This window comes from Periophthalmus magnuspinnatus, chromosome 6, assembly GCF_009829125.3.
Source record: "Periophthalmus magnuspinnatus isolate fPerMag1 chromosome 6, fPerMag1.2.pri, whole genome shotgun sequence".
NCBI lineage: Eukaryota > Metazoa > Chordata > Actinopteri > Gobiiformes > Gobiidae > Periophthalmus > Periophthalmus magnuspinnatus.
In genome coordinates this window covers 29,955,393-29,981,215 of record NC_047131.1, presented here as the reverse complement: position 1 = coordinate 29,981,215, position 25,823 = coordinate 29,955,393, and the positions used below count along the sequence as shown (strand labels likewise).

Genomic DNA, 25,823 nt, shown 5'->3' with positions numbered 1-25,823 from the left:
CGTCTCCTCCAGGTCAGAAGAAGAAACTGCATATATGTAAAAAACTCCATCTGAAAAAACAAATAGTCACAGATCTGGCTTCTCTTAATGAAAATGAAATACCTTGAGAAGCAGTTAAGATTTGATAAAGCAGACTACTGTTTTAAAGAAAGTAATATTACAAACCTTGACATAAATGTTAGAATAACAGTAACAAACAACAGCACATACAAGATTAACAAAAATATTAACTTTATAATCTTATTTATATCTAAGTTACAGTATTGAGTGTTTGATTGCACAGAAAGGTTAGTTTGGTCTTTATTTAGTTATTTAAAATGATTTTTTCTGCATGTGTCCAGTTGCTTTAGAACTCCATGTGCTCTTCCTTCTTGAGCTCCTCCAATATCTTTGGAAGAGTCTGAGTCAAGAACACATTTCTCTCCTTCCTCAGCTGCTGACGGACCACCTGCTCTGTGTCAATAAACAGGTAGTTCTCCTCTTGTCCAAACTGTGGCCAGTGCACCAGGCCATCCCCGTTTGGAGACCTACAAAACAAAGTGAGCATGTCTGTATAAGATCTCTGTGGAATCCCTCAGTCGTCCAGATGTGATCCATAGAATCCATAGAATTGAGAGGGGAGATACAGAGGCAAGTTTTGTTAGGAAAGATAATCCTTTGAACAGGAATGGGGGCCTTAGACATAATTTATCCCCTATTTATAACTCCATCCTCAGACTGAAGTCAAAACAAGGGAAACAGTAGTGCTAGTCAGTATGCTAATAGGGGTAGCCTGTATAACACAGAACTTGCATTCATAGATATAAGATAATAATCATCATCATAATAATGGTAAATTTTGGTGACGATACTCACCCAGTGCGAGCAAAGTTTGCCCAGTATTTCATGACAGTTCGGGTGACGTTTTCCTCCTCTTTTGAGCATTCTTCTATAGTAAGGAAGGGAATTGTTTTAGTCACAAATATAGTACCAAGGATTGAAAAATCAACCAGCCCAAAAGATGAAATCAAATCAGCCCTGACCCATTAGTTTGACATGAGTAGTTGTAAAGCAGAATCCACACACAGTAAAGAGATCGTCTGCGTGGTCTGCTCCGACAAACTCTGGCCTTGTTTTCTTCAGTCTCGGAGGGACAAAGTTGTATTCATAAACATACACAGGAGCTCCAGCCTCTAGATATAAAAGAATTCAAATGTAACATACCTACAGTAGACCTTTAGTTGTTTCATATTATTCAGTCAATGGCTTCTTAGTTGACTAAAATTTGTATTAATCTAAACAGAATGATAAGTTGATTAATGTGTTGAGTGAGTGGGTTAGCTGGTATTTACATGTAAAAAGTCAGATTAACTCATGGTTTATAAATAGAATCTGTTTTCATATAAATATATTGTTTGTTAGTACTTTTCTGCAAATTGTTGTTTTTGCATGAACTCCTGTGCAGCTGCAGTTTGGGTCAGATACAAAGGGATTAGTGGTGAAATGTAAAAGTAAAAGTAGTAGAGTACTGTACTTAAGTACAAATACCTCAAATTTCTACTTAAGTAAATTTAAAGTGGATACTTTTTACATTTTTGGACTGGACTGAAAAGTAAAAGTAGTAGCTCTGCTAAAAAGACTATTTTACATTCGTAGTTTGAGCAAAGAAAAATATACAAATAAGAACAGCTGAGAACAATCAGCTCAATTTCTATCAAGTAAAATTTTTCACAACAATGCTATTTGCACAGTTTTTATTTTGTTTGCTAGTAACACATAGAATCAACACATGCAAATATCAAACCTGTATGAGCTTTTGCAGTTATCAGCGCAGGGATTATGAAAATTAAATCTGCAAGAATATCAGTGAAGGCCGTCCGGAGTATTTTGGGATCCTCGCTTTTTCCTGTGTATTCATCTATGATCAAGTTCAGAGCTACATCTTTAGGCTTTAAACAAAAACATGTACAGTTAGAGCAATGCCAAATTGGAAATCATGCCAAATATTGTTCCCAAGATGTAATCTCACTTCATAGGGGTAGAAGATGGACAGTACGCCTTTAATTTCATCCCGAGTCATTCCCTCTCTCCAGTTCTTAGGCGCCAAAAACTGTGAGAATAATAGAGAATTCATACAGCTGTATGGTACGTCCTTAAAATCAAATATTTCAACTTACATTGGAAAAAAGCCAGCCACCTTCGTTGCTTGTTATACCAGTCATAAAAGGAATATTTAGTTGTTCATGATTATGGAACAGTTCATGTAAAGATTTGGTCAAGAAAAATCCATCGACTCTTATTCTAGGTTTCAGTCCCTGTACCTACATCAGAGGGTAAAAAACAAAAACAAAACAAGTGACACGGGCCAAAAAAGTGACAGATAAAAACAACATACCTCTGTGAGTGCCACTAGTTTTTGTAGATCAACGTTTTTCATGCAGTTACCAATAATTTCAGGACTTTCAAGGCTGCAGCCAGACATGTTTGCTGCCATCTAGAAAAAGTTCAAAAGTATGTTTTTGTGTTACAGGACACTGACATTAAACCTCAAATATTACACGACGTTTTGATGTATGTTACAGTGTTGTTTCCTCATCACAAACACTCCTGGAGTTTTGTTTTATTTTTATTCACACGCACAAACTTTGCATATTTAGACTGAGTTCTCTCAAACAGAAAACACTCCATCCCACTTTGTGATGTCATGTAGTAATAAAGTCCTGCACTGTGTTTTCTAAACTCTGTACACCTTCATTAGAATTTTGATAATTTCAGCCCTGGAATTACCTACCTCTACTGAACTAAAGGTAAAAGGTCGCTGTTAGTTTAAACTGCTGTTTCATGCCATCATAAACAAACAAATACTGACCTTTGGAAATGTAGACCGGCTAATAATAAAGTGTTACTCAAACATGTGTGAATGAAACAAAACACAACTCCAGGTCTGTTTTTGAGGAGGCGATGGCATTATAACAAGGCGTACAGCTCACAAAAGCTAGTTCTGAGTAATATAGAACCTTTAATTAAAGACTATACCAACCGTTGCGGTGATAAGAGGATCTTTTTGCAAAATATCAAAGATTACAGCTGTGCCACTCCCTGCAATTCCACCATGGAACAGTCCATTTGACAAAGGTGAAAGGAACTGTTCAATTAAACATAGACCATAAGACAAACAAAGACATAATTCAAAATAACAGCTGATGTGAAGATCCTACCAAATAAGATACACTAATTCCTCCAGCAGACTCCCCAAATATAGTGACTTGATCTGGGTTCCCACCAAAATTGTGGATGTGCTGCTGCACCCACTTCAGAGCCTCCACCTGATCCAAAAGACCAAAGTTTCCAGCCATGTCTTTCTCTCCAGTGCTGAAATTAATAAGAGGGTTCATCATAAAAGTTGAGATTGTAAGGGTCTGATATGTCATTCTCATTAGCGTGGATCATCAGTTTATTCCAAAAGGGAAACAAAAACAAAAGTCCCCGATGTTTTACCTGAGAAATCCCAGAAGTCCTAAGCGATACTGTATCAACACGACCACCACATCTTCATACGCAGCCAACGCAGAACCATCATATGCAGAAGCTGCACCTGAAGTAAATCTTCCTCCATGGATCCAAACCATAACCTGTGAAAGACTACACCATTATTCAGTTCATAGTTATAAACCTGACTGATCTAAGCTGCTGACTCTTACAGGGAGCTTGGCGTCAGAATCTCTGTTTGCAGGAGTGTAAATGTTGAGGTAAAGGCAGTCCTCTGAAATGTCTGGAGTTTCTACTTTAATGCCTAGTTTGGAGGCAAGGTTTCCCAACACTGCTTTATTCTGAACACACCTAAAAAAGAGGAAATGATTTTTGTGTGTGTGAATTGAGCTACTGGAGCTTACACACTACTTGCTCATAACAGGTGTCTTACATGGGAGGTTGTTCAGTTGCATTTTTCACTCCACTCCATTTTTCTACAGGCTGAGGTGGAGCAAGTCTAAGAGCTGGGCCCACAGGCGGCTTAGCAAACGGGACTCCTAAAAAGGCATGTGCTCCAGTCTCTTTGCCTTTCACTGTCACATAACCACCTTTCAAGATGCCCAGAGAAGTTTGAACAACAGGAGCTGTAAAGGCACGACAGGAACAGAGTGTCCATGAAGGATATTACAAAGACAGTTCATAAGATATCTTAATCAGGCTTGTCCTATTGTATTCAATGGGTCCAAAGTAGTTTTTACCTCATTTAATTCACCTTTATCATTTGACTTGATTTCCTGTAGGAGTTGCACTTGTTGCAACATACAATCGCAAGTTCTTGCGGTTGTATGTTCTACACCTTGTGCACTGTTGAGCATCGTAGCTCTAACTGTCTGACAGTCGTATGGATGGACTTTGTGGGAGAACGAAAAAAAAGTTTTCTCTTACACAAATGATGTTTTTGGTCGCCCACTTCTCTTTCTACAGATGTTGTCCCTGCCTCCGTACATTTCCTCATGCACAAATTGACAGACGTGATGGTGGATCTCTTTTATACTTTGATCCGTAGTTTCGTTGAGTCTGTGTATCTAATTTTGTCTCAATAAACCATGATCCACATTGTGCCTTATCTTGAGGAGGAGCCACTTCATGGCTGAACTACAAAAATGCAGTGTGATTAAAAACTTTCATATACACTGAGTACAATAGAACAAATCTAATTAGTATATCTTATGAATTACCTTTGGAATTAAATTTTAAAATTGTAGAGACTTTATGGACACCAGTACAGTGCAAACAAATGAAAGAAATCATCCAACATTCTAAGTTGCTTCCAGAAGACAGCTGAATGTACTCACCATGCTGATCTGCACTGTCACCTTGAGGATGAAAAAACAACCCCAAAATTAAAGTTACTATGAAGTATGTGTGGAGCTTCATAGTGCCACTGTGAGCGTGTGAACCAGGATAACCTTGTCTTCTCTTAAAGTGCCCTGTATTTTACAGCTGGAGAGAGAAAGTGGGAGGTTCAGTCGAGCTGAACCCCTCCCACCTTCTCTGTCCTGTCTAAATGAATCGCTGTGGACAATGGACAATTAAAAATCAATATATCAGCCTACAGTTTCTATTTATTTATCTTTATATAGTGAGGTTGTCTGTTCCTCTGCTGCCCTTGAAAGCCCTACTAGTTATTTAAGCCACCTGCTCCCTATATGTCACTCTCTGTTGCTGCTCCATTTCTGCTGCTGTGCCTTAACTTTTTGGGTGGATTGTAAGTTAAGAAAGAGGCCCTATACAAATTATTGAAATTGTTGAGTTAATTTAATGATTTTCCACTTGTAAGTTCCGCTCTGCACTGTCGTTGGTCTGAGGAGTCCAACCCAGCGAACGTTTGTTATTGAGGGCTGGTTTAATTCCTGTTGCCATTAAAGAATGGTAAGTTTGGTTCTCATTAAAAAGGAATGTGACAAAGATGAGCCTTTTTAACAGATTTGATTTTTCCAGGCTAAACCTGCTGTTGTTTTGCACCTATGTTGTTTCGTATTTGTTTCGCCTTAGTTTGTCTTGCCATCTTTTGTTTTGTTTTCTAAGCAGGTTTTGACCAACTGGGTCTTGTCATACAATTAACATTTTTGTTTAGTTTCAGCGACACTGGGTGCATTCAGGTGATTGGGCTTAGGCATGTTGGTGAGGTTCCTCCACCTTTGCACTGGGATAAGGAATTTAGTTTTGTGCACCTTTCATTTGCTGTGCCATCTGCTGTGTCCACTGAGGTGTGTATGTGGTAGCACGCCTGGGCACACCCCTGATGGTCTGCTCACCACTGGTAGCCCCAGGTAGCTTCTTTAAAAAAATATAAATAAATAAATATGAGCTGAAGCATTTGGCTGAGAAGTACAGTAGTGTCTTCCCTCAGGTATAATAATAATAATAATGCCTTAGACTTGTAATGCGCTTTACAGGCTTGTCAAAGCCTCTCAAAGCGCTACACTATAGTCATTATTCATTCATTTCCACACTCGGTCATGGTAAGCTACTATTGTAGCCACAGCTGCCCTGGGGAGACTGACGGAAGCGAGGCTGCCAATCTGCGCCATCATCCAGACGGAGCTCCTGGCGCAAGTGATGGAACTCGCCAAACTCCGAACGCCTCTGAATGATGTCGTGAACCTCTCCCGGGCACGGTTGGTAGTGGAAGATGCATTTGGCATCTGGACATCGCAGTGGAGAGTGTTTCGCGGGAAGTGGAAATCCATCCTGAAACTGCTGAGAAGTGTGTGAAGGCAACTTGTGTCCCCCACAAGAGGGCTACAGCAGTGGGACACTCACCGGCACTGAGCCAGTAAAATGTGTGACCGGGAGAGTGGCAGTTAGCTGTAGCCGTTAAGCTAATTCTGAGTGAATATTTCTGCTCATTATTTTTGTGGATTAAATTGTTGGGTTTTTTTGTGAAGACTTGGGACAAATCCAGCTGAGGAAATGATGCACTAGCTCCTCATATTCACTAAAAACAGAAGTTAACCATGAAAGACACGGGGAAGTCCAAGGACCAGCAGTTAACTGTGAGTTTAATCTGATATTTTTATGCAGAGAATTATTATAAAGACTGAGTTTGAGCATGAACAAAACAACCTAAACATACACCAGTGTTTCCCTTTTACAGAACAGACTGTGGTGGTGCCCTAAACCCCAGGGTTAGCAGCTTTTACACAGAATAAGACCCCATGGAGACACGGGGAGGGCATCTGACTCACAGGGACAGAATATTGACATTAAGTTTGATGTTTTTGTCTGTTTCAGACTCAGAACAGGGGGCAGCGTCTAAAGGAGAGCGCTCATATAAACTGCTCTCTGCTTGCTCTGGGAAACTGCATCAACGCTCTGAGTCACAAGAACAGACAGAAGAACGTCAACTACAGGGACAGCAAGCTGACAAGGCTACTCAAGGTATGTACTACTACTACACATGTATACAAGTATGTCAGCTATAGGTACGGCTAGGTAACAAGGCTACTAAAGGTACTACTACTACTACTACTACAATAACTACTATTACAAGTATGTCAACTACAGAAACAGTAAGCTAATGAGGCTACTAAAAGTATGTACTAGTGCTACTGCTACTACTACACATGTGTACAGTACATCACCTACAGGGACAGCATAAGACTGCTCAAGGTTATATAGTACTACTACTACTACTACTACTACTCTATTTAACTTGTCCCTGTCTCCCCCAAACTTTTTGTCACATCACATGTACTACTTTTCAATAAACATCCCAAAACGTAACATAGCGACTTAACGGCTCTTTCTGGGATTGTGAAATAAAATATGTTTCACGAGTCCCATTTTGACTAAATTCTGCTTTTACATTATACACGCTATGGTGGAAAAAAATTAAAAAGGGCTAGTACTGCATTTATTACTTCATATTAATGACTTTTTCCCAGAACTAAAAGGGAAAGATGCACAAATTCAAATTTTCAGACTAATGCAATGACAATGGTCAAAATGCAGAGACAGAAGAAAAAATGTGACGGGATATTTGAATTATTTTTATTTTCTGAACAGGACTCCCTGGGAGGAAACAGCAGAACGGTGATGATTGCGCACATCTCTCCAGCCTCCACTGCTTTTCAAGAGTCCAGGAACACACTGACCTATGCTGACCGAGCTAAAAATATACGGACATGGGTGAGTTTACAAGAGTATACGAACATGGGTGAGTCTACAGAGAGAGGGGGAGTAAGAGACACAGAGGAGGGAGACGGAGAAGATTATACAGACATGGGTGAATTTAATACGAAAGAGGGGAAGAGAGGAAAGCGGAGTCTGTGCTAAAAGTTTACAGGAGTCTGTGTGTAAGTGTAACTGTCAAGTGTAACTGCCAACTGTGAAACATTACAGGACTCCAACCTCCTCAGAGCTCAGTCCACTTCTGCATGTAAACACCGTCTCTGTATCCGTGCCTCAGGTGAAGAAGAACCTCCTGAACGTCAAGCTGAGAGGAGAGATCCAGACGCAACAGAGGGAGAACAATGCGCACGGCCGCAGACAGAGCTCAGAGCGGGCCGAAATCAGACACGTACAAGGTAATAAAACATATACAGATAAAACATACATATAGGAGATATATATATGAGACATGTAGTAAGCTAAAGGAGCGCTCCTGAGACGCCAGAGGACATGTAGAAGGTGAGGGTCTACAGAATGTGTTGAGGCAGTTTGAAGAAAGGAACAGCTCTCAGAACAAAAGTGTCCCTCCTCTGTGTCGTGCAGCATCACAGCCTCCAGTTGTTTCTGTCGATGGTGAGATGGAACATTCAGTCCAGTATTCCAGCATTTCATCTGTAAAATAATCCTAGCTGTAAAATATTTATTGCATTTCAGACGTCCATAGCTATCTCCATCTCTCCTTTTACAGTTGCCCAGCGCACGGAGGAGCTTCTGCCCCAGAGGGTGAGCTGTGAGGGGCAGAGGCAGGTGCTGGGGCTCCTGGAGCTGGAGAAGGCAGAGGTGCAGTCGTCCACTTTGCTCAAAGACAATCTGCTGCGGAGGAAGGAGCGTGTGGTGCAGAGGCTCGAAAGACATCGACAGCTCTGCGACACGATCATACAGAAACAGAAGCAGTTTATACAAGGTGAGGAGTTAAAAGAGGACACAGTTTAAACTTAAAGAGCTGGTTTTTACTATTTTCAAAAACAATTCTCCTTGAATATACAAAAACAAAATGCAAAACAATACTCTACAACTTCACAAACCTGATGCAATATGCAGTATTTTCATTAGCGGGATACAGGCTGATTGTGTTGTGATAGCTTTCTGAAGGGGGAGTGACTTAGCACAGGGAGCAAAGGGAGGGGAAACTCAAAGCGCCAAAAACGAAAGTGCAATTTTTCAAAAAAATAAAAGGTAACATGGTGATCTAAATATGTTATGTGTTAGCAGTTCATACCCCACAGATGTAAAATACCTCCTCTCTAAGGGTTTGCATTAGTCCAGATTTATTTTACTTTTATATTATACATTCTGAGCATCCTAATTATTCACCACGATGAGTTCATAAGCACTATTCACAATTTTCAGAAACCAGAACAGAGTTTTGTCATCACAGTAAAGGTAGCGGTGCATCAGCCTTACTAACGATTTCAAAAAAGCGTAATAATGAGATGCAGACAGCACACAGCGGTCTCTATGGGGTACAGGGGAAAGATACTGTATTTCAGTTTTGTCGACCTGAAGATGTTGATGGAGGTGGGTGATACATTGCATAGATATGGGGGAAAATGTACACCTTAAGTGTTTTGATTTACAAGATCATAAAATACATGATATAGAAAATTATATTGACCCTGAGACCCATTTCTGCTATAACATTCAACAGGACTGTGATTATTATTCTGAAGATAGTTTTAATGTGAGGATGGAAGGGTTTTCACTGATTCACTTCAATAGCAGGAGTATATACAGTAATTTTTAAAAAATAAAAAATTATCTGCAAAAATTTAATGAGAAATTCAGTGTGGTCTCAGAAACTTGGATCAGGGAAGAAAAAGAACTGTTGGATGGTTTAGATGGATATCAAATGTGTGCCCAGAATAGGTACAACAAAAGAGGTGGTGGTGTTGCATTGTTTGTAAGGTCTGATTTAAAATGTGAGGTTCTCACTAACATGACATTTTCTGTTGATAATTTGATGGAATGTTTATCTGTTGAAATTCAGAGCAATAGATCCAAAAAAAATGTCAGTTAGTTGTGTTTATCAATCCCCTGGTTCTTGTATAGATGAGTTTTGTAAGAGAATATCACAGATGTATGAGAGCTGTAATGAAAAGCTTACTTTTGTTTGTGGAGATTTCAACATTGATTTGTTAAAATCTAATGAGCATATCAAAACAACTGAATTTGTCTATACTATGTACAGTTTATGTTTCTATCCACTAATATTAAGACCTACTCGAATAACTAAAGATAGTGCTTCACTGATCGATAATATCTATATAAACAAATTCAACGTGAAAACAAAAGGTGTTAGTAACTGATGTTACTGATCATCTGCCTGTGGTTACAGTTTTGGATACCAATAATGAGTTACATTTAAAAATGGAAGAAAATAAGTTTAAATCAGTTAGAGTAAAATTACCGGAAGCTATGGAAGCCATGAAAGCAGAATTATTAAATTATAACTGGAAAAATATTTATGTTGATGATGTTAATGAATCAACATAAATCACATCAAACATCAATCAGAAACAAAAACAGAGGTTGTTACCCTGGATGACAAGGAGTTTGGAAAAGTCATGTAAAAAGAAGAACAAGCTATATATGGATTTCATTAAGTGTCCAACCAAGGAAAAAGAGGAACACTTTTTAACTATTAAAACTATTGCATCATGTGATTTCTGATTTACCACGAGAGCCTGAAACACCACGAGAACTCCAGACCGGCTCAGACAGCAGTGCAGAGTATATAGAATATATAGGAATAGTATATTTAGTAATACATTTTCTAATATTTGCAGGAGTTACAGGTACATGGACAATTTACAAATCCAGCAGGGACATGGGTGTGAGGTGTAGAAACCTCTGACAAATGAAGTTCTGAAGTTCTTCCTTCCATTTCACCCAATGAGGGAGTAACTCCTCATAAATGTTATACCTCCTCGACAAAAGTCTCTTCTTGTAGAATGGATTTGTCCTTAAGAAAAAGAGGTGCTACCAATCCAAAAGCGTCATACAGAAATGACAGAGGACAAAACCTCTCTCCCTGGAGTAGACTGACTCTTAAGATTAATGCCAAAGGTAAACTCATCCACACTCCACTGAACTCCAAGTGCAACACGAGTGCCACGTTCTTTACATTTAGTGCTTGAACGTGAGTTAAATCAAATTAAACCTTACTCTATTCTTATCCTTTGTTATTACTGCTCATGGCCAAGAGAGGGAGCCATTTATGTAGTTATTTTCACAACCACCAGATGGAGCTATTTTATATGAATGGTCTTTGGGTAAAAGCTGACATTGCCAGATAGAGGCTTTTATTTAATTTGATTTAATGTCAGTGGTACCCTCATTGTGAATACTTTGTAATCATATTGTGAGTGATTTGTACATTTATTCATTATTGTTTATATCTTTCTTGTGGTTTCAGAGCCACATACATTCACACTCGGGCAGCCTGTACAGTTCTTAAACATTATACAATCAAGTGAAGCATCACAGTGATTCTGAACAATCACCTGCTGTGGGTTCCACCTTAAGAAAGACATTAATAATCATCATAAAATTAACATTAAAACAGAAGAGTGTAGAATAAAACCTTTCAGTCATGCACAACTAAAAACTGGTTGAGCCGTGATTGATTGATGGACGAACGGACTCTGCATTTACCAGTCCCAGTTTGTTTTTAGACGCTGTGTGGACAAGAGGAGACACAGAGCGCTTTGTGACTCAGACTCTTCCAAAGAAGTTGCAGAAGCTCGAGAAGGAGCACACGGACAACTTAGAAAATTAATGATTTAATCTACAAATCCTTAACTTAAGGACATTTGATGTTATGAAGCTGAACTGAAATGTCAACAGTTTTGTGCTTGAATTTTAAACAGGGCGCCCATAAAAAGAGCCCAAGTGCCTCTCATTGGGTTCCCCTGTATAACTAAAGAGAAATAGAAACTGGAGGCCAATATGATATTGAGTTTTACTTGCCATATGTCACTCTGTGTTTGTCAGCCAACGACAGCCCTGTACTTTTGCCTCTCAGTGCATTGTTTCACAGCGATTCATTTAGACTGGACAGAGAAGGTGGGAGGGGTTCAGCTCGACTGACCCTCCCACCTCCTCTGTCCAGCTGTAAAATACGGGGCACTTTAAAAGAAGACAAGGTTATCCTGGTTCACACGTTCACAGTGGCACTATGAAGCTCCACACGTACTTCATAGTAACTTTAATTTTGGGGTTGTTTTTACGTGCTCAAGGCGACAGTGCAGATCAGCATGGTGAGTACATTCAGCTGTCTTCTTGAAGCATCTTAGAATGTTGGATATGATTTTTTTCTTTCATTTGTTTGCACTGTACTGGTGTCCACAAAGTCTCTACAATTTTAAAATGTAATTCCAAAAGGCAATTCATAAGATATATTGTGTATTATGGTTTATTGAGACAAAATTAGATACACAGACTCAACGAAACTACAGATCAAAGTATGGAAGAGATCCACCATCACGTCTGTCAATTTGTACATGAGGAAATGTACATGAGGAAATGTACACACGTGGACAAAAATGGTTGGTACTTTTCGGTTAATGAAAGAAAAACTTATAATGGTCACAGAAATAAGTTGAATCTGACAAAAGTAATAATAAATACAAATTTACTTCTGCTTCCTGCTTCTGAAGAGTGCAGACGCAAACCTTGCTTGCTCCTGCTGCTTCCTTCCTTACTTTGCTTTTTAATCATTTTACCTCTTCCATTGCTGGGAGATTTGTTTAGTTATGATTTTCTCTTAAGTAAACCAAGACTTTTAAACCATTTTTACATTTTTTTACAAAATTTTTGACGAGCCAGCAACATGTCCAGGGGAAGAAACAAAAGGAATTCTTTCTGTGAACGCTGTCAAAGCTATCAACAACAAATTAATGAGCTACAAGCACGGATATTTGTTTTAGAATCTGAAAAAGGACTTCACTGAACGCTCCCTGTGATTTCCAGTGGTAAGCCCACAGTTACTTTCAGAGAAGAGAGTGAAAAAACTGCTACTTTCAACTTAAACCTGTGGGTGCAGTTGACACCAGAATGAATCAGACTGAAATCTTGAAAAAGGATTTCATTGAATTATTTGAGGAGCTTGATAAAGTGGAGGTTAAGACTTTCTTCACTGGACCTCTTCCTAGTATAGACAGAAGGAAGATGAACAAATTTACCCGGCTGCTTCAGCTGAACACATGGCTGTTCAACACATGTGCGGTCAGAGGACTGCACTACATTGAGAACTTTGATCTATTCTTGAAACGAGAGGATCTCTGTTCAAGGGAAATGGCCCGCACCTGAGCAGAGGTGGAGTGACAGTGTTGATGGATAACCCCACAGACCAGCCCTGGGTCTCCTTTGCTACATCTACTCCCTCTAGGGACTCCTCACTCTCTTTTTCCTCCCCCGCCTTCACCCATGGCTCTTCCCGACCATCTAGAAAGTCTCATCAGATCAGGAATTAAGATGGCTCCCCTCACAACCAATATAGTGCAATCGAGAGTTCTGGCATCAACACAGGGCTTTGCTGTCTCAGGACATAGCTCAAAGAATAGACTTTAAAGCAGCTCTGTTTGTGTATAAGTCTCTCCATGGCCTAGCACCAAAGTACATCTCTGACATGTTAGTGCCACATGAACCATCTCATAATTTGAGGACTGTGTAGCTGTGCATATGAGTGAAAGGTTTTTATTCTGCACTCTTCTCTTTTAATGGTAATTTTATGATGATTATTTGTGTTTACAATCTTGTAATCCGTCAGTGGGCCTATACACAGGGCTACAGGTCGTCACTGTGCTGTTTGTGACATGGTGTGTACCACACTCAACATGGACCAGAGGAAGCAAAGGAAAGAGTTGTCTCAGAAGATTAAAAAGAAAATTATAGACAAGCATGTTAAAGGTAAAGGCTAGAAGACCATCTCCAAGCAGCTGGATGTTCCTGTGACTACAGTTGAACATATTATTCAGAAATTTAAGGTCCATGGGACAGTAGCCAACCTCCCTGGACGTGGCCACAGGAGGAAAATTTGACAAATCAAAGAGACAAATAATATAAATGGTAAAAAAAAAAAAGAGCCCAGAAAACTTCTAAAGAGATTAAAGGTGAACTTCAAGCTCAAGGAACATCAGTGTCAGATTGCACCATCCGTTGTTGTTTGAGTCGACTTAATGGGAGACGACCAAGGAGGACACCACTGATGAAAACAAATAATAAAAAAGCCAGATTGGAATTTGCCAAAGTACATGTTGTCAAGCCACAAAGCTTCTGGGAGAATGTCCTATGGACAGATGAGACAAAAATTGAACTTTTTGCCAAGACACATCAGCTCTATGTTCACAGACGGAAAAATGAAGCACATCAAGAAAAGAACACTGTCCCTACTGTGACACATGGAGGAGGCTGTTATTTTCTGGGGCTGCTTTGCTGCATCTGGCACAGGGCGTCTTAAATCTGTGCAAGGTACAATGAAATCTCAAGACTATCAAGGGATTCTAGGGAGAAATGTGCTGCCAGTGTCAGAAAGCTTGGTCTCAGTCGCAGGTCATGGGTCTTACAACAGGACAATGACCCAAAACACACAGCTAAAAACACTCAAGAATGGCTAAGAGGAAAATGTTGGAGCATCTTTGGAAGGAGCTGAAACATGCCGTCTGGAAAAGGCACACTTCAAACCTGAGACAACTGGAGCAGTTTGCTCATGAGGAGTGGGACAAAATACCTGCTGAGAGGTGCAGAAGTCTCATTGACAGTGACAGGAATCGTGCAACAAAACCTTAAGTTAAGGCTACCATCATTTTTGTCCAGACCTGTTTCATGAGTTTATTTTTTTTATATAATTCTGTTGAAGCATGGTTGAAATCAATGTCTGGCTTTCATTGTTTAAATTTCATAGAATTTTTTATTTATTATTACTTTTGTAAGATTCAAGTTATTTCTGTGACCATTGTGAGTTTTTCTTTCATTAACTGACGAGTACCAACAATTTTGTCCACATATGTACAGAGACAGGGACAACATCTGTAGAAAGAGAAGTGGACAACCAAGAACATCGATTGTGTAAGAGAAAACTTTTTTCGTTCTCCCACAAAATCCATCCATACGACTGTCAGACAGTTAGAGCTACCAAGCTCAACAGCGCACAAAATGTAGGACATACAACTGCAAGAACTTAAGATTGTATGTTTATAAAGTGCAACTCCTACAGGCAATCAAGTCAAATGATAAAGGTGAATTAAACGAGGTAAAAACAACTTTGGAAACCACTGAATACAATAGTACAAGCCTGATTAAGATATCTTATGAACTGTCTTTGTAATATCCTTCATGGACACTCTGTTCCTGTCGTGCCTTTACAGCTCCTGTTGTTCAAACTTCTCTGGGCATCTTGAAAGGTGGTTATGTGACAGTGAAAGGCAAAGAGACTGGAGCACATGCCTTTTTAGGAGTCCCGTTTGCTAAGCCGCCTGTGGGCCCAGCTCTTAGACTTGCTCCACCTCAGCCTGTAGAAAAATGGAGTGGAGTGAAAGATGCAACTGAACAACCTCCCATGTAAGACACCTGTTATGAGCAAGTAGTGTGTAAGCTCCAGTAGCCCAATTCACACACACAAAAATCATTTTCTCTTTTTTAGGTGTGTTCAAAATAAAGCAGTGTTGGGAAACCTTGCCTCCAAACTAGGCATTAAAGTAGAAACTCCAGACATTTCAGAGGACTGCCTTTACCTCAACATTTACACTCCTGCAAACAGAGATTCTGACGCCAAGCTCCCTGTAAGAGTCAGCAGCTTAGATCAGTCAGGTTTATAACTATGAACTGAATAATGGTGTAGTCTTTCACAGGTTATGGTTTGGATTCATGGAGGAAGATTTCTTTCAGGTGCAGCTTCTGCATATGATGGTTCTGCGTTGGCTGCGTATGAAGATGTGGTGGTCGTGTTGATACAGTATCGCTTAGGACTTCTGGGATTTCTCAGGTAAAACATCGGGGACTTTTGTTTTTGTTTCCTTTTTTGAGTGAACTGATGATCCACGCTAATGAGAATGACATATCAGACCCTTACAATCTCAACTTATTAACCTCTTATTAATTTCAGCACTGGAGAGAAAGACATGGCTGGAAACTTTGGTCTTTTGGATCAGGTGGAGGCTCTGAAGTGGGTGCAGCAGCACATCCACAATTTTGGTGGGAACCCAGATCAAGTCACTATATTTGGGGAGTCTGCTGGAGGAGTTAGTGTATCTTATTTGGTAGGATCTTCACATCAGCTGTTATTTTGAATTATGTCTTTGTTTGTCTTATGATCTATATTTAATTGAACAGTTCCTTTCACCTTTGACAAATGGACTGTTCCATGGTGGAATTGCAGGGAGTGGCACAGCTGTAATCTTTGATATTTTGCAGAAAGATCCTCTTATCACTGCAACGGTTGGTATAGTCTTTAATTAAAGGTTCTATATTACTCAGAACTAGCTTTTGGGATGGAGTGTTTTCTGTTTGAGAGAACTCAGTCTAAATATGCCAAGTTTGTGCATGTGAATAAAAATAAAACAAAACTTCAGGAGTGTTTGTGATGAGGAAACAACACTGTAACATAGATCGAAACGTTGTGTAATATGAGAGGTTTAATGTCAGTGTCCTGTAACACAAAAACATACTTTTGAACTTTTTCTAGTTGGCAGCAAACATGTCTGGCTGCAGCCTTGAAAGTCCTGAAATTATTGGTAACTGCATGAAAAACGTTGATCTACAAAAACTAGTGCCACTCACAGAGGTATGTTGTTTTTATCTGTCACTTTTTTTGCCTGTCACTTGTTTTTTTTTTACCCTCTGATGTAGGTACCGGGCCTGGCACCTAGAATAACAGTTGATGGACTTTTCTTGACAAAATCTGTACATGAACTGTTCCATAATCATGAACAACTAAATATTCCTTTTATGACTGGTATAACAAGCAAAGAATGTGGCTGGCTTTTCCCCAGTGTAAGTAAGTTCAAATATTTGATTTTAAGGACGTACCATACAGCTGTATGAATTCTCTCTTATTCTCACAGCTTAAGGCGCCTAAGAACTGGACAGAGGGAATGACTCGGGATGAAGTGAAAGGCGTACTGTCCATCTTCTACCCCTATGAAGTGAGATTACATCTTGGGAACAATATTTGCCATGATTTCCAATTTGGCATTGCTCTAACTGTACATGTTTTTGTTTAAAGCCTGAAGATGTAGCTCTGAACTTGATCATAGATGAATACACAGGAAAAAGCGAGGATCCCAAAATACTCCGGACGGCCTTCACTGATATTCTTGCAGATTTAACTTTCACCATTCCTGCGCTGATAACTGCAAACGCTCATACAGGTTTGATATTTGCATGTGTTGATTCAATGTTTTGTTACTAGCAAACAAAATAACAAAACTGCAAATAGCATCAGCGCCACAACTTCTGTAGACAGACAAAAGGAGGTGGACAGGGAGTTACAGCAGATTTGTACAGAGAGAAAGTAACAACAGGAACAGATACCACATCCAGATCAAATGTAGAAATCTGTATTTTTTGCAACAATTTGGGAATATGTTATTGTAAGAAAATGTAGACATTAAGACAGTATTCGACAAAAGAAATTCTTGATAGACTAAAGACATGTCCTACTGATTAGTCGACTAAAAAGGGACATGACAAAAGCTCTGAAAACTATTACATATCTCCATCAGTTGTGGAAGAAGTACTCAATTTTGTTACTAAGTAAAACTACAGATACTTTAGTATTTTTTCCCTCTGTATCACATGAAAAAAATCAATTTAAGCATTAAAATACCCATTTAAAAATGTACTTTTTGATTTTGAGGTTTACTGATTCTGATCTTTAATGATTTGGACAAAGATTTGTGAAAAATTTTACTTGATAGAAGCAATTGAGCTGTTCTTATTTGTATATTTTTCTTTGCTCAAACTACGAATGTAAAATAGTCTTTTTAGCAGATCTACTACTTTTACTATTCAGTCCAGTCCAAAAATGTCGTCAAGTAGAAAGTACAGAGACCTTCTCCCAAATGTAGTGACGTCAGAGTAAAAAGTATTCACTTTAAATTTACTTAAGTAGAAATTTTTGATATCTGTACTTAAGTACAGTACTCTACTACTTTTACTTTGGGTCAGATACAAAGGGATTAGTGGTGAAACGTAACAAACTGCAACTGCACAGGAGTTCATGCAAAAACAACAATTTGCAGAAAAGTACTAACAAACAATATATTTATATGAAAACAGATTCTATTTATAAACCATGAGTTAATCTGACTTTTTACATGTAAATACCAGCTAACCCACTCACTCAACAACATTAATCAACTTACCATTCTGTTTAGATTAATACAAATTTTAGTCAACTGAGAAGCCATTGACTGAATAATATGAAACAACTAAAGGTCTACTGTAGGTATGTTACATTTTAATTCTTTTATATCTAGAGGCTGGAGCTCCTGTGTATGTTTATGAATACAACTTTGTCCCTCGGAGACTGAAGAAAACGAGGCCAGAGTTTGTCGGAGCAGACCACGCAGACGATCTCTTTACTGTGTGTGGATTCTGCTTTACAACTACTCATGTCAAACTAATGGGTCAGGGCTGATTTGATTTCATCTTTTGGGCTGGTTGATTTTTCAATCCTTGGTACTATATTTGTGACTAAAACAATTCCCTTCCTTACTATAGAAGAGTGCTCAAAAGAGGAGGAAAACGTCACCCGAACTGTCATGAAATACTGGGCAAACTTTGCTCGCACTGGGTGAGTGTCATCCTCAAAATTTACCATTATTATTATGATGATTATTATCTTATATCTATGAATGCAAGTTCTGTGTTATACAGGCTACACCTATTAGCATACTGACTAGCACTACTGTTTCCCTTGTTTTGATTTCAGTCTGAGGATGGAGTTATAAATAGGGGATAAATTATGTCTAAGGCCCCCATTCCTGTTCAAATTATTGATTATCTTTCCTAACAAAAACTGCCTCTGTATCTCCCCTCTCAATTCTATGGATTCTATGGATCACATCTGGATGACTGAGGGATTCCACAGAGATCTTATACAGACATGCTCACTTTGTTTTGTAGGTCTCCAAACGGGGATGGCCTGGTGCACTGGCCACAGTATGGACAAGAGGAGAACTACCTGTTTATTGACGCAGAGCAGGTGGTCCGTCAGCAGCTGAGGAAGGAGAGATTTGTGTTCTTGACTCAGACTCTTCCAAAGATGTTGGATGAGCCCAAGAAGGAAGAGCACATGGAGTTATAGATCAACTGGACACACACAAACCCCAAACATTTTAAATAACTAAATAAAGACCAAACTAACCTTTCTGTACAATCAAACATTCAATACTGTGACTTAGATATAAATAATTAAGATTATAAAGTTAATATTTTTGTTAATCTTGTACGTGCTGTTGTTTGTTACTGTTATTCAAACATTTATGTCAAGGTTTGTAATATTACTTTCTTTAAAACAGTAGTCTGCTTTATCAAATCTTAACTGCTTCTCAAGGTAATAATAATAATGGCTTACACTTGTAATGCGCTTTTTCAAAGCCTCGCAAAGCGCTACACTATAGTCATTATTTATTCATTTCCACACATGGTGATGGTAAGCTACTATTGTAGCCACAGCAGCCCTGGGGCAGACTGACAGAAGTGAGGCTGCCAATCTGCACCATCGGCCCCTCCGTCCACCACCATCATTTGCGCACACACCACTTTCATACTACATATGTGGGTGAGGTGTCCTGCCTAATCAATCAATCAATGTTTATTTATAGAGCACTTTACAACACTCAAGGTGACCAAAGTGCTTTCCAGTAAAATCAAATTAAAACAAGTTAAAATCATACTAAAACAGTAAAATAGGAGAATAAAATTGAATAAAGTACATTAATATAACAAATTATAAATAATGATAATGTGTCACAACATTACTAAGTGTTGAAAGCCAGTCTGAATAAATATGTTTTAAGCCTGGATTTAAAAAGACCAAAGTCAGTAATGGTACGCATATCAAGAGGCAATTTGTTCCAGAGTTTGGGCCCAGCCACAGAGAAGATCACCCCAGTGTTTGTATTTAGTTTTCAGAACTTCTAAAAGGAGTTGATTTGATGACCTCAAGGCCTGGTTTGGATTTCGGACCACCAACAGTTCAGCCAGATAGGGCGGGGCGAGGCCATTAAGAACTTTAAAAACAAAAGGTAAAATTTTAAAATCAACTCTAAAAGAAACAGGAAGCCAATGGAGTGAATAAAGGACTGGGGTGAATGTGTTGGCGTCTGGATGTGTTGGTTAAAAATCGTGCTGCAGCATTTTGCACAAGTTGGAGGCGACCCAAGGACGACAGAGACACCAACATAAAGTGAGTTACAATAATCTATTCTAGAGCTAATAAAAGCATGAATCGTTTTCTCAAGGTCATTGCGATTTAAAAATGGCTTAACTTTTGTTAAAAGACGCAGTTGAAAAAAGCTTGCTCTGACCACGCTGTCAATTTGTTTATCAAATTTAAATGTGTTGTCAAGAATGACCCCGAGATTTTGAGGTCTTGAGGTCAGTGAGCCAAGATTTAACGGGGCAGAATCACCAAACAAAATATATTCTGTTTTTTCTTCGTTTAAGTGCAGAAAATTTTGTCCTAACCACAACTTGATATCTGCAATACAATTGAACAACGATTCAAGCGCGTCATGTTTCCTTGACATTACAAGTAAATAAATCTGAATATCATCTGCAGTGGAACACAAGCTTGTACTTGGCTATAATTGACCCCAGGGGCAGCATATAGAGTGAAAACAGGACAGGCCCAAGAATGGAACCCTGGGGTACTCCACAAAACAGGGAAACAGTAGAGGATGATAATTCACCTATCTATACTGAAAAGGTCCTTTTGGTCAGGTATGAGGTGAACCACTCAAGTGCTGCACCGCGAACGCCAACATGGTGGTTTAGCCGGGACAGAAGGGCCGAATGGTCCACTGTATCAAAAGCAGCTGTTAGATCTAGCAGCACTAATACAACAGGACATTTGGCATCAACAGAAAGGGCAATGTCATTGTGAACTTTCAGCAGTGCAGACTCTGTGCACTGCTGAAAGTTCACAGTGACATTGTAAACTTTCAACAGTGCAGACTCTGTGCTGTGGCCTGATCTGAACCCACACTGGAATTTCTGTAGAATAGAGTTTTCTTCTAAAAATGACTGCAATTGTATAAAGAAAATTTTTCTAGAATTTTTGAAATAAAAGACAAAGCCTAAGGACACAACAACAGAACTTTGCCTGAGCGGGACTTGATCCTCCAACCTTCAGGTTGGGGGACCAACACTCTAACCACTGAGCCACTGTCGCCCCGGTATTTCGTTTTCTTTAAGAGAAGTCAGGTCTGTGAATATTTGTTTTTTCAGATGGAGTTTTTTACATATATGCAGTTCCTTCTTCTAACCTGGAGGAGGCGCACTTGTTATGCTATGAGCAGTTAAACACAACACCACCAAAATAATACCAAGATGTTGCCACAATTGGAACAAAAGTTGAAAACTGGACTGTAACTTAAGTATAGAAGAGTATACATAACCATACAACAACCCTAACTTTATATTTATATTTATATTTATATTTATATTTATATTTATATATATATATATATATATATATATATATATATATATATATATATATATATATATATATATATATATATATATATATATATATATATATATATATATAAAGTTACGGTTGATTTTTTTACTGAGAATAGCACCTAAGCTCAAAACGTCCTGAAGTTTGAAGTGAGCAATTCAATGGATCAAATTTAGACAGATGTAAACTAGACAGATCAAAAGGAAAATCATTCTGAAAGCTGTGTACATCTGGGTAAAACACGATCAAATTTCAATAAAATTATGAAATAGATGACAAAAAGCTTGTATAGATGAATGTGCCTTTATTTTTGCCATGCACACAGTCTCAATAAAAGATAAATACATTTACCGTGAATTAGTTTACACCCAAAACAACAGAATTATAAATCATATAAACATACAATTAACAAAAGACCCTTTTCCCCTTCAAGCTCGGTTCTGTTCCTTAGGAATGTCTTCAAAGGAATAGCGTTCATTCTGGACGCCACTGGACTGGCCGATCCCCACTAAGGGTAGGTCTTCAGTCCCCAAGTATCAGCCTCACTTTCTTCACCAAGCCATCCTCGCCTGGCATAGTCCCCAGAACTCCACCCAACTTCCACTCCTAACAGGGAACATCTTCATCCTTCAAGATAACAATATCTCCAACGAGTACACTGCGTATGGTGACCAGGTATTCCTTCTGCCTCCGACTCCAAAACTGCTTGACTAAATATTGTACTTGGTGCCACAGTCTTTTTCTGTAGATCCTTAGGCACAAAATAACCAGGTGGATCTGCTATTCTCTGACCTTCTGTTGATCTCCTCTGGTGTCTGCAGGTAACACATTTATAAATACAAGAGGCAACCTTCTTGCTCCAAAACAGGGCCTAGACTGTAAAGTTTGCTTTGTGCAAATAAAAGTTTTCCACTTCTCAACCATTTTAAGTCATCCTTAAATGCAGTCACTTGCAAGCATTCATTATTCATTAATCCCTCGCCAAAGTTCAGCAAGTTCCCTGACTTCAAGGGTAATGCGCACCTGAAACCTGAAAGGCTTTTATTCTGCACTCTTCTCTATTTATGTAAATTTTATAAAGATTATTTATGTTTTGATTTGTTTGTACTGTGATTTTTAATGTCTTTCTTATTCCAAAAAGCACTTTGAATTACTTGGTGTACGAATTGTGTTATATAAATAAACCTGCCTTGCGGTTAGTCCCTTGTTGATAGTCAATAGTCACTATTCAAAGTTCATTATGTAAAGTTCAGCAGATGTATGTTGGGAAAGGCAACAGGTTTATGGTGTGTGTCTCCTACTGCACAGAAAGAGCTTCATTTGATTGATACTTGGTTCAGTGTCCTGGTTGGGCTCGTCAGAGAAGTTGAAGCAGGAAAAGAAAAAGACCCAGCCTGTGCTAGCAACAGAACCATGTATTAGCGGCTAGTTAATCACTAAAAAATATTTAATCAGAAATGCCCCAAATGATTAAAATACATAAGAGCATTGTCAGTGCACTATAACTGAAATATTAATTCAAATACACTTAATTTTATAATAGTTTGAACCAAGCGCAAAGACAGCGCAACATAGTGCTAAAATACATTGAAAACATGCTACAATGAAGCTAATGCTAAGCTAACCATTGTATGTGAATGGAGTGATTTTTTTCCCAATTGTAGCTGCTTCATAACTTTAACAACATATGCCTTGTGAAAACGTAATAACAGAGACAGAGGTAACAGTACAATTTTTACATTCATAATCTACAAACCAGAGAACACTGATTAGTTGTACATAAAGTGAGATATTGCAGTTTAACGATTTGGTATTTGGCCAAGTTTAATTTGATCTGTAGCTAAACCACTTTAATACCAGCAGAGGGCGTTGTTTAGCCTCTGTGCCATGCCAGTTCATTTCATCTTATTTGGCGAATTGAGACACGGCCTGCGTGACTTACGTCCATCACGTGACTTCGGATTTACCCCAAGAGGGGCCTAAATACCGCGAGAACTCGAGAGGCAAGTTTATTATATATAACACAATTCGTATACAAGGTAATTCAAAATGCTTTACAGAATAAAAAAAAAGATTAAAATCACAATACAACAAATCAAAACATAAATAATAACGAATAATCATCATAAGATTAACATTAAAGGAGAAAAGTGCAGAATAAACCCCTTTCAGTCATATGCACAGATAAACAGAACCGTTTGAGTCTGGATTTAAACATTGTCAAAGTCGAGGTCTGTCTCACATCTTCAGGAAGAATGTTACAGGTTTTAGCTGCAGAAAACTGAAACACTGATTCCTCATATTTAGTCCAGACTCTGAGAGCGGCTCAGACACAGCGCACAGTATAATACAGAGGAATAATGCATTTATTAATACATTATCTGCTATTTGCAGACGTTACATCTACATGTCCAATCTCTCTAAATCCAGCAGAGACATAGGAGCGAGGTGTGGAATCTTCTGACAAATGAACAAGGTCTTGCTTCCTTTTCACCCAACGAAATGTGGTTGTCCCATGTTATACCTCCTCGACACATTTCTTGTAGAGTGGATTTGTCCTTGAGAAGAACAGGTACCACGCATCCAAACGCGTCATACAGATGTGACAGGCTTGAGCGGCAAGTGTTCTAAAGTTCTTTACATTGAGCGTTACTTAAATCGTCGTCCACATAAAAGTCTTTCAAAATAAACCTTGATGCTTGTAAAAAAAAAAAAAAAAAAAAAAGGCCCCTTGTGGTTCCTGCGCACCACAGACTTTGACTCTCCATCAGAGGACGACTTGTACATTCTATTCCTCAGAAGTTGTTTTATTAGCTCAAACTATTATTAACCTGCCTTATATCTGTTTATCTGCAGTCCTCTGATTCATTGTGCAGTGAAAGTCAATATTTCATTGTATTTTATGTGTCTTTGCTGTGCAGTGTTAAGCTCGTCAAATGGGTTCACTATTCCTTTGTCTTCCATTGTCCATCCTGACTCTATTCTTATCCTTTGTCATTACTGCTCTTGGCCAACAGAGGGAGCCGTTTGTTTAGTGTAGTGTATTTATTTATTCATTTATTCACTTTAGTCCAGTGCTATAGTCCCAACCAGAAGTACAGAGGTATTTTCCAGGAGGTAGATGTAATAATTTAAACCTAAATATTCTTAAAACAATAAAATATACGCTAATTGTTATGACTGACAGTATACCATGTGAGTCTACCTACTTATTCTATTGTGAGTAGACCGTGTTCTCATAACCTGTCCCTAACTTCACGTTCTGGGGACATGCTTAGCACCTCACCTAATGAATTAATAAGTCTGTCCCACTCATATTCGCCTGACCTCACCTCAACCTTCCCCACATCCTCACCGTTTGCATGATACAGGTCTCACATGGCCCCTGCTACTACAGTCATTAATAAAGTATAGCACATATCAAATGGCGCTTTAAAAGAGGAGGGGTTGGTCAAAAGCCTTACTCTGGAGACAGCACCAGGAACACCACGCCTCCACGCAAATTTACTCATAACTTTAACTTTTACAGTGGTAGAACTAACAAAGTAAAAGCAGTAAAGTATTGTACTGTGTAAATCTGTACAAAATCAGTGCATTTGAAACTAGACATTAGATTAGAGCTCCAAGTCTACGCAAAATATTTTAAATTTTTACTCTTTAAGTACATTTTTAAACAGGTACTTTAATACCTTTTACGTAGGTTTTTTTTTTTTTCCTGTGATACTTTTGCTCCAGTGTGTGTACTTTTACTTAAGTAACAAAATTGAGTACTGCATGATGAGTACGGGAATAATACTGGCCTATGTAGTCATATTCGGGATAATATTGGATCCTATTTAAGTTTTCTCATCACCACAGACTTTTTAATAGTTATACACTCACCCCCTTCAGAAGCAGAACCCACCAGGCGACTTTCATGCCTTATCAGATCTCGTTTGTTCTTGTTGTTCTTGTAGCTGACTTCGGTTGTTGATAGATGTTCTGTGGACCCGGACCCTCCCTTTCCTCGTCTGGCTGGATGTCCCGGTGTCTGGTGGTGCTGTGGTGGCTCCTGTCCTGCCGTGGACGGGCCCCTCTGTCTCTTAGTTGAGTGGCTCTGGTCCTACAGACTTAAATGGATGTGCATTAGTCCTGGACACATCTGCAGCTGTCCGTCCATAAGAGTGGATCTCTCCTTCACTGTGGTTCTCCTCGAGGTTTCGATTTTTCCTACTTGGTTTTTTGAGTTTTTCCTTGCTGAGAAGGACACGGGATGTTCTGGGATAGTTATCAATTTGCTTGTTTTCTGTTAATTAATTTGTTCGTCTGTTTCTGTTTCATTGTTGATTTTCTAACTTTCTGTCAGTTAAATCAATTCTCATGTTCAGCCCTAAGAGGCGACTGCTGTTGTGATTTTGGGCTTTACAAAAATAAACTGAATTGAATTGAATGTGCTATTATTAAT

General features: G+C 38.8%; 2 protein-coding genes across 2 annotated transcripts in view; one reads left to right on the top strand and one right to left on the bottom strand.

The window, feature by feature from the left end:
• Positions 1-19,021, top strand: part of LOC117372110 (cocaine esterase-like) — a 50,439-nt gene extending 31,418 nt beyond the window's left edge. Inside the window, exons 9-13 of the mRNA XM_055222330.1 lie at positions 16,749-16,829; positions 16,910-17,054; positions 18,165-18,314; positions 18,409-18,481; positions 18,814-19,021. Of these exons, the coding sequence (XP_055078305.1) occupies positions 16,749-16,829; positions 16,910-17,054; positions 18,165-18,314; positions 18,409-18,481; positions 18,814-18,994 (630 nt within the window). The 3' untranslated portion in view covers positions 18,995-19,021. The remainder of the gene's footprint in view (positions 1-16,748; positions 16,830-16,909; positions 17,055-18,164; positions 18,315-18,408; positions 18,482-18,813) is intronic.
• On the bottom strand, positions 75-4,900 carry LOC129456299 (cocaine esterase-like). Its single transcript, XM_055222332.1, has 13 exons — positions 4,806-4,900; positions 3,902-4,094; positions 3,681-3,819; positions 3,478-3,611; positions 3,198-3,351; positions 3,020-3,124; positions 2,375-2,473; positions 2,157-2,300; positions 2,009-2,089; positions 1,784-1,928; positions 1,023-1,172; positions 856-928; positions 75-527 (listed from the first exon to the last, which is right to left on the bottom strand). Exons 1-13 carry the CDS (start codon positions 4,885-4,887, stop codon positions 347-349), a joined length of 1,680 nt encoding a protein of 559 aa, XP_055078307.1. The 5' UTR covers positions 4,888-4,900; the 3' UTR covers positions 75-346.
• Positions 19,022-25,823: the final 6,802 nt, after the last annotated feature.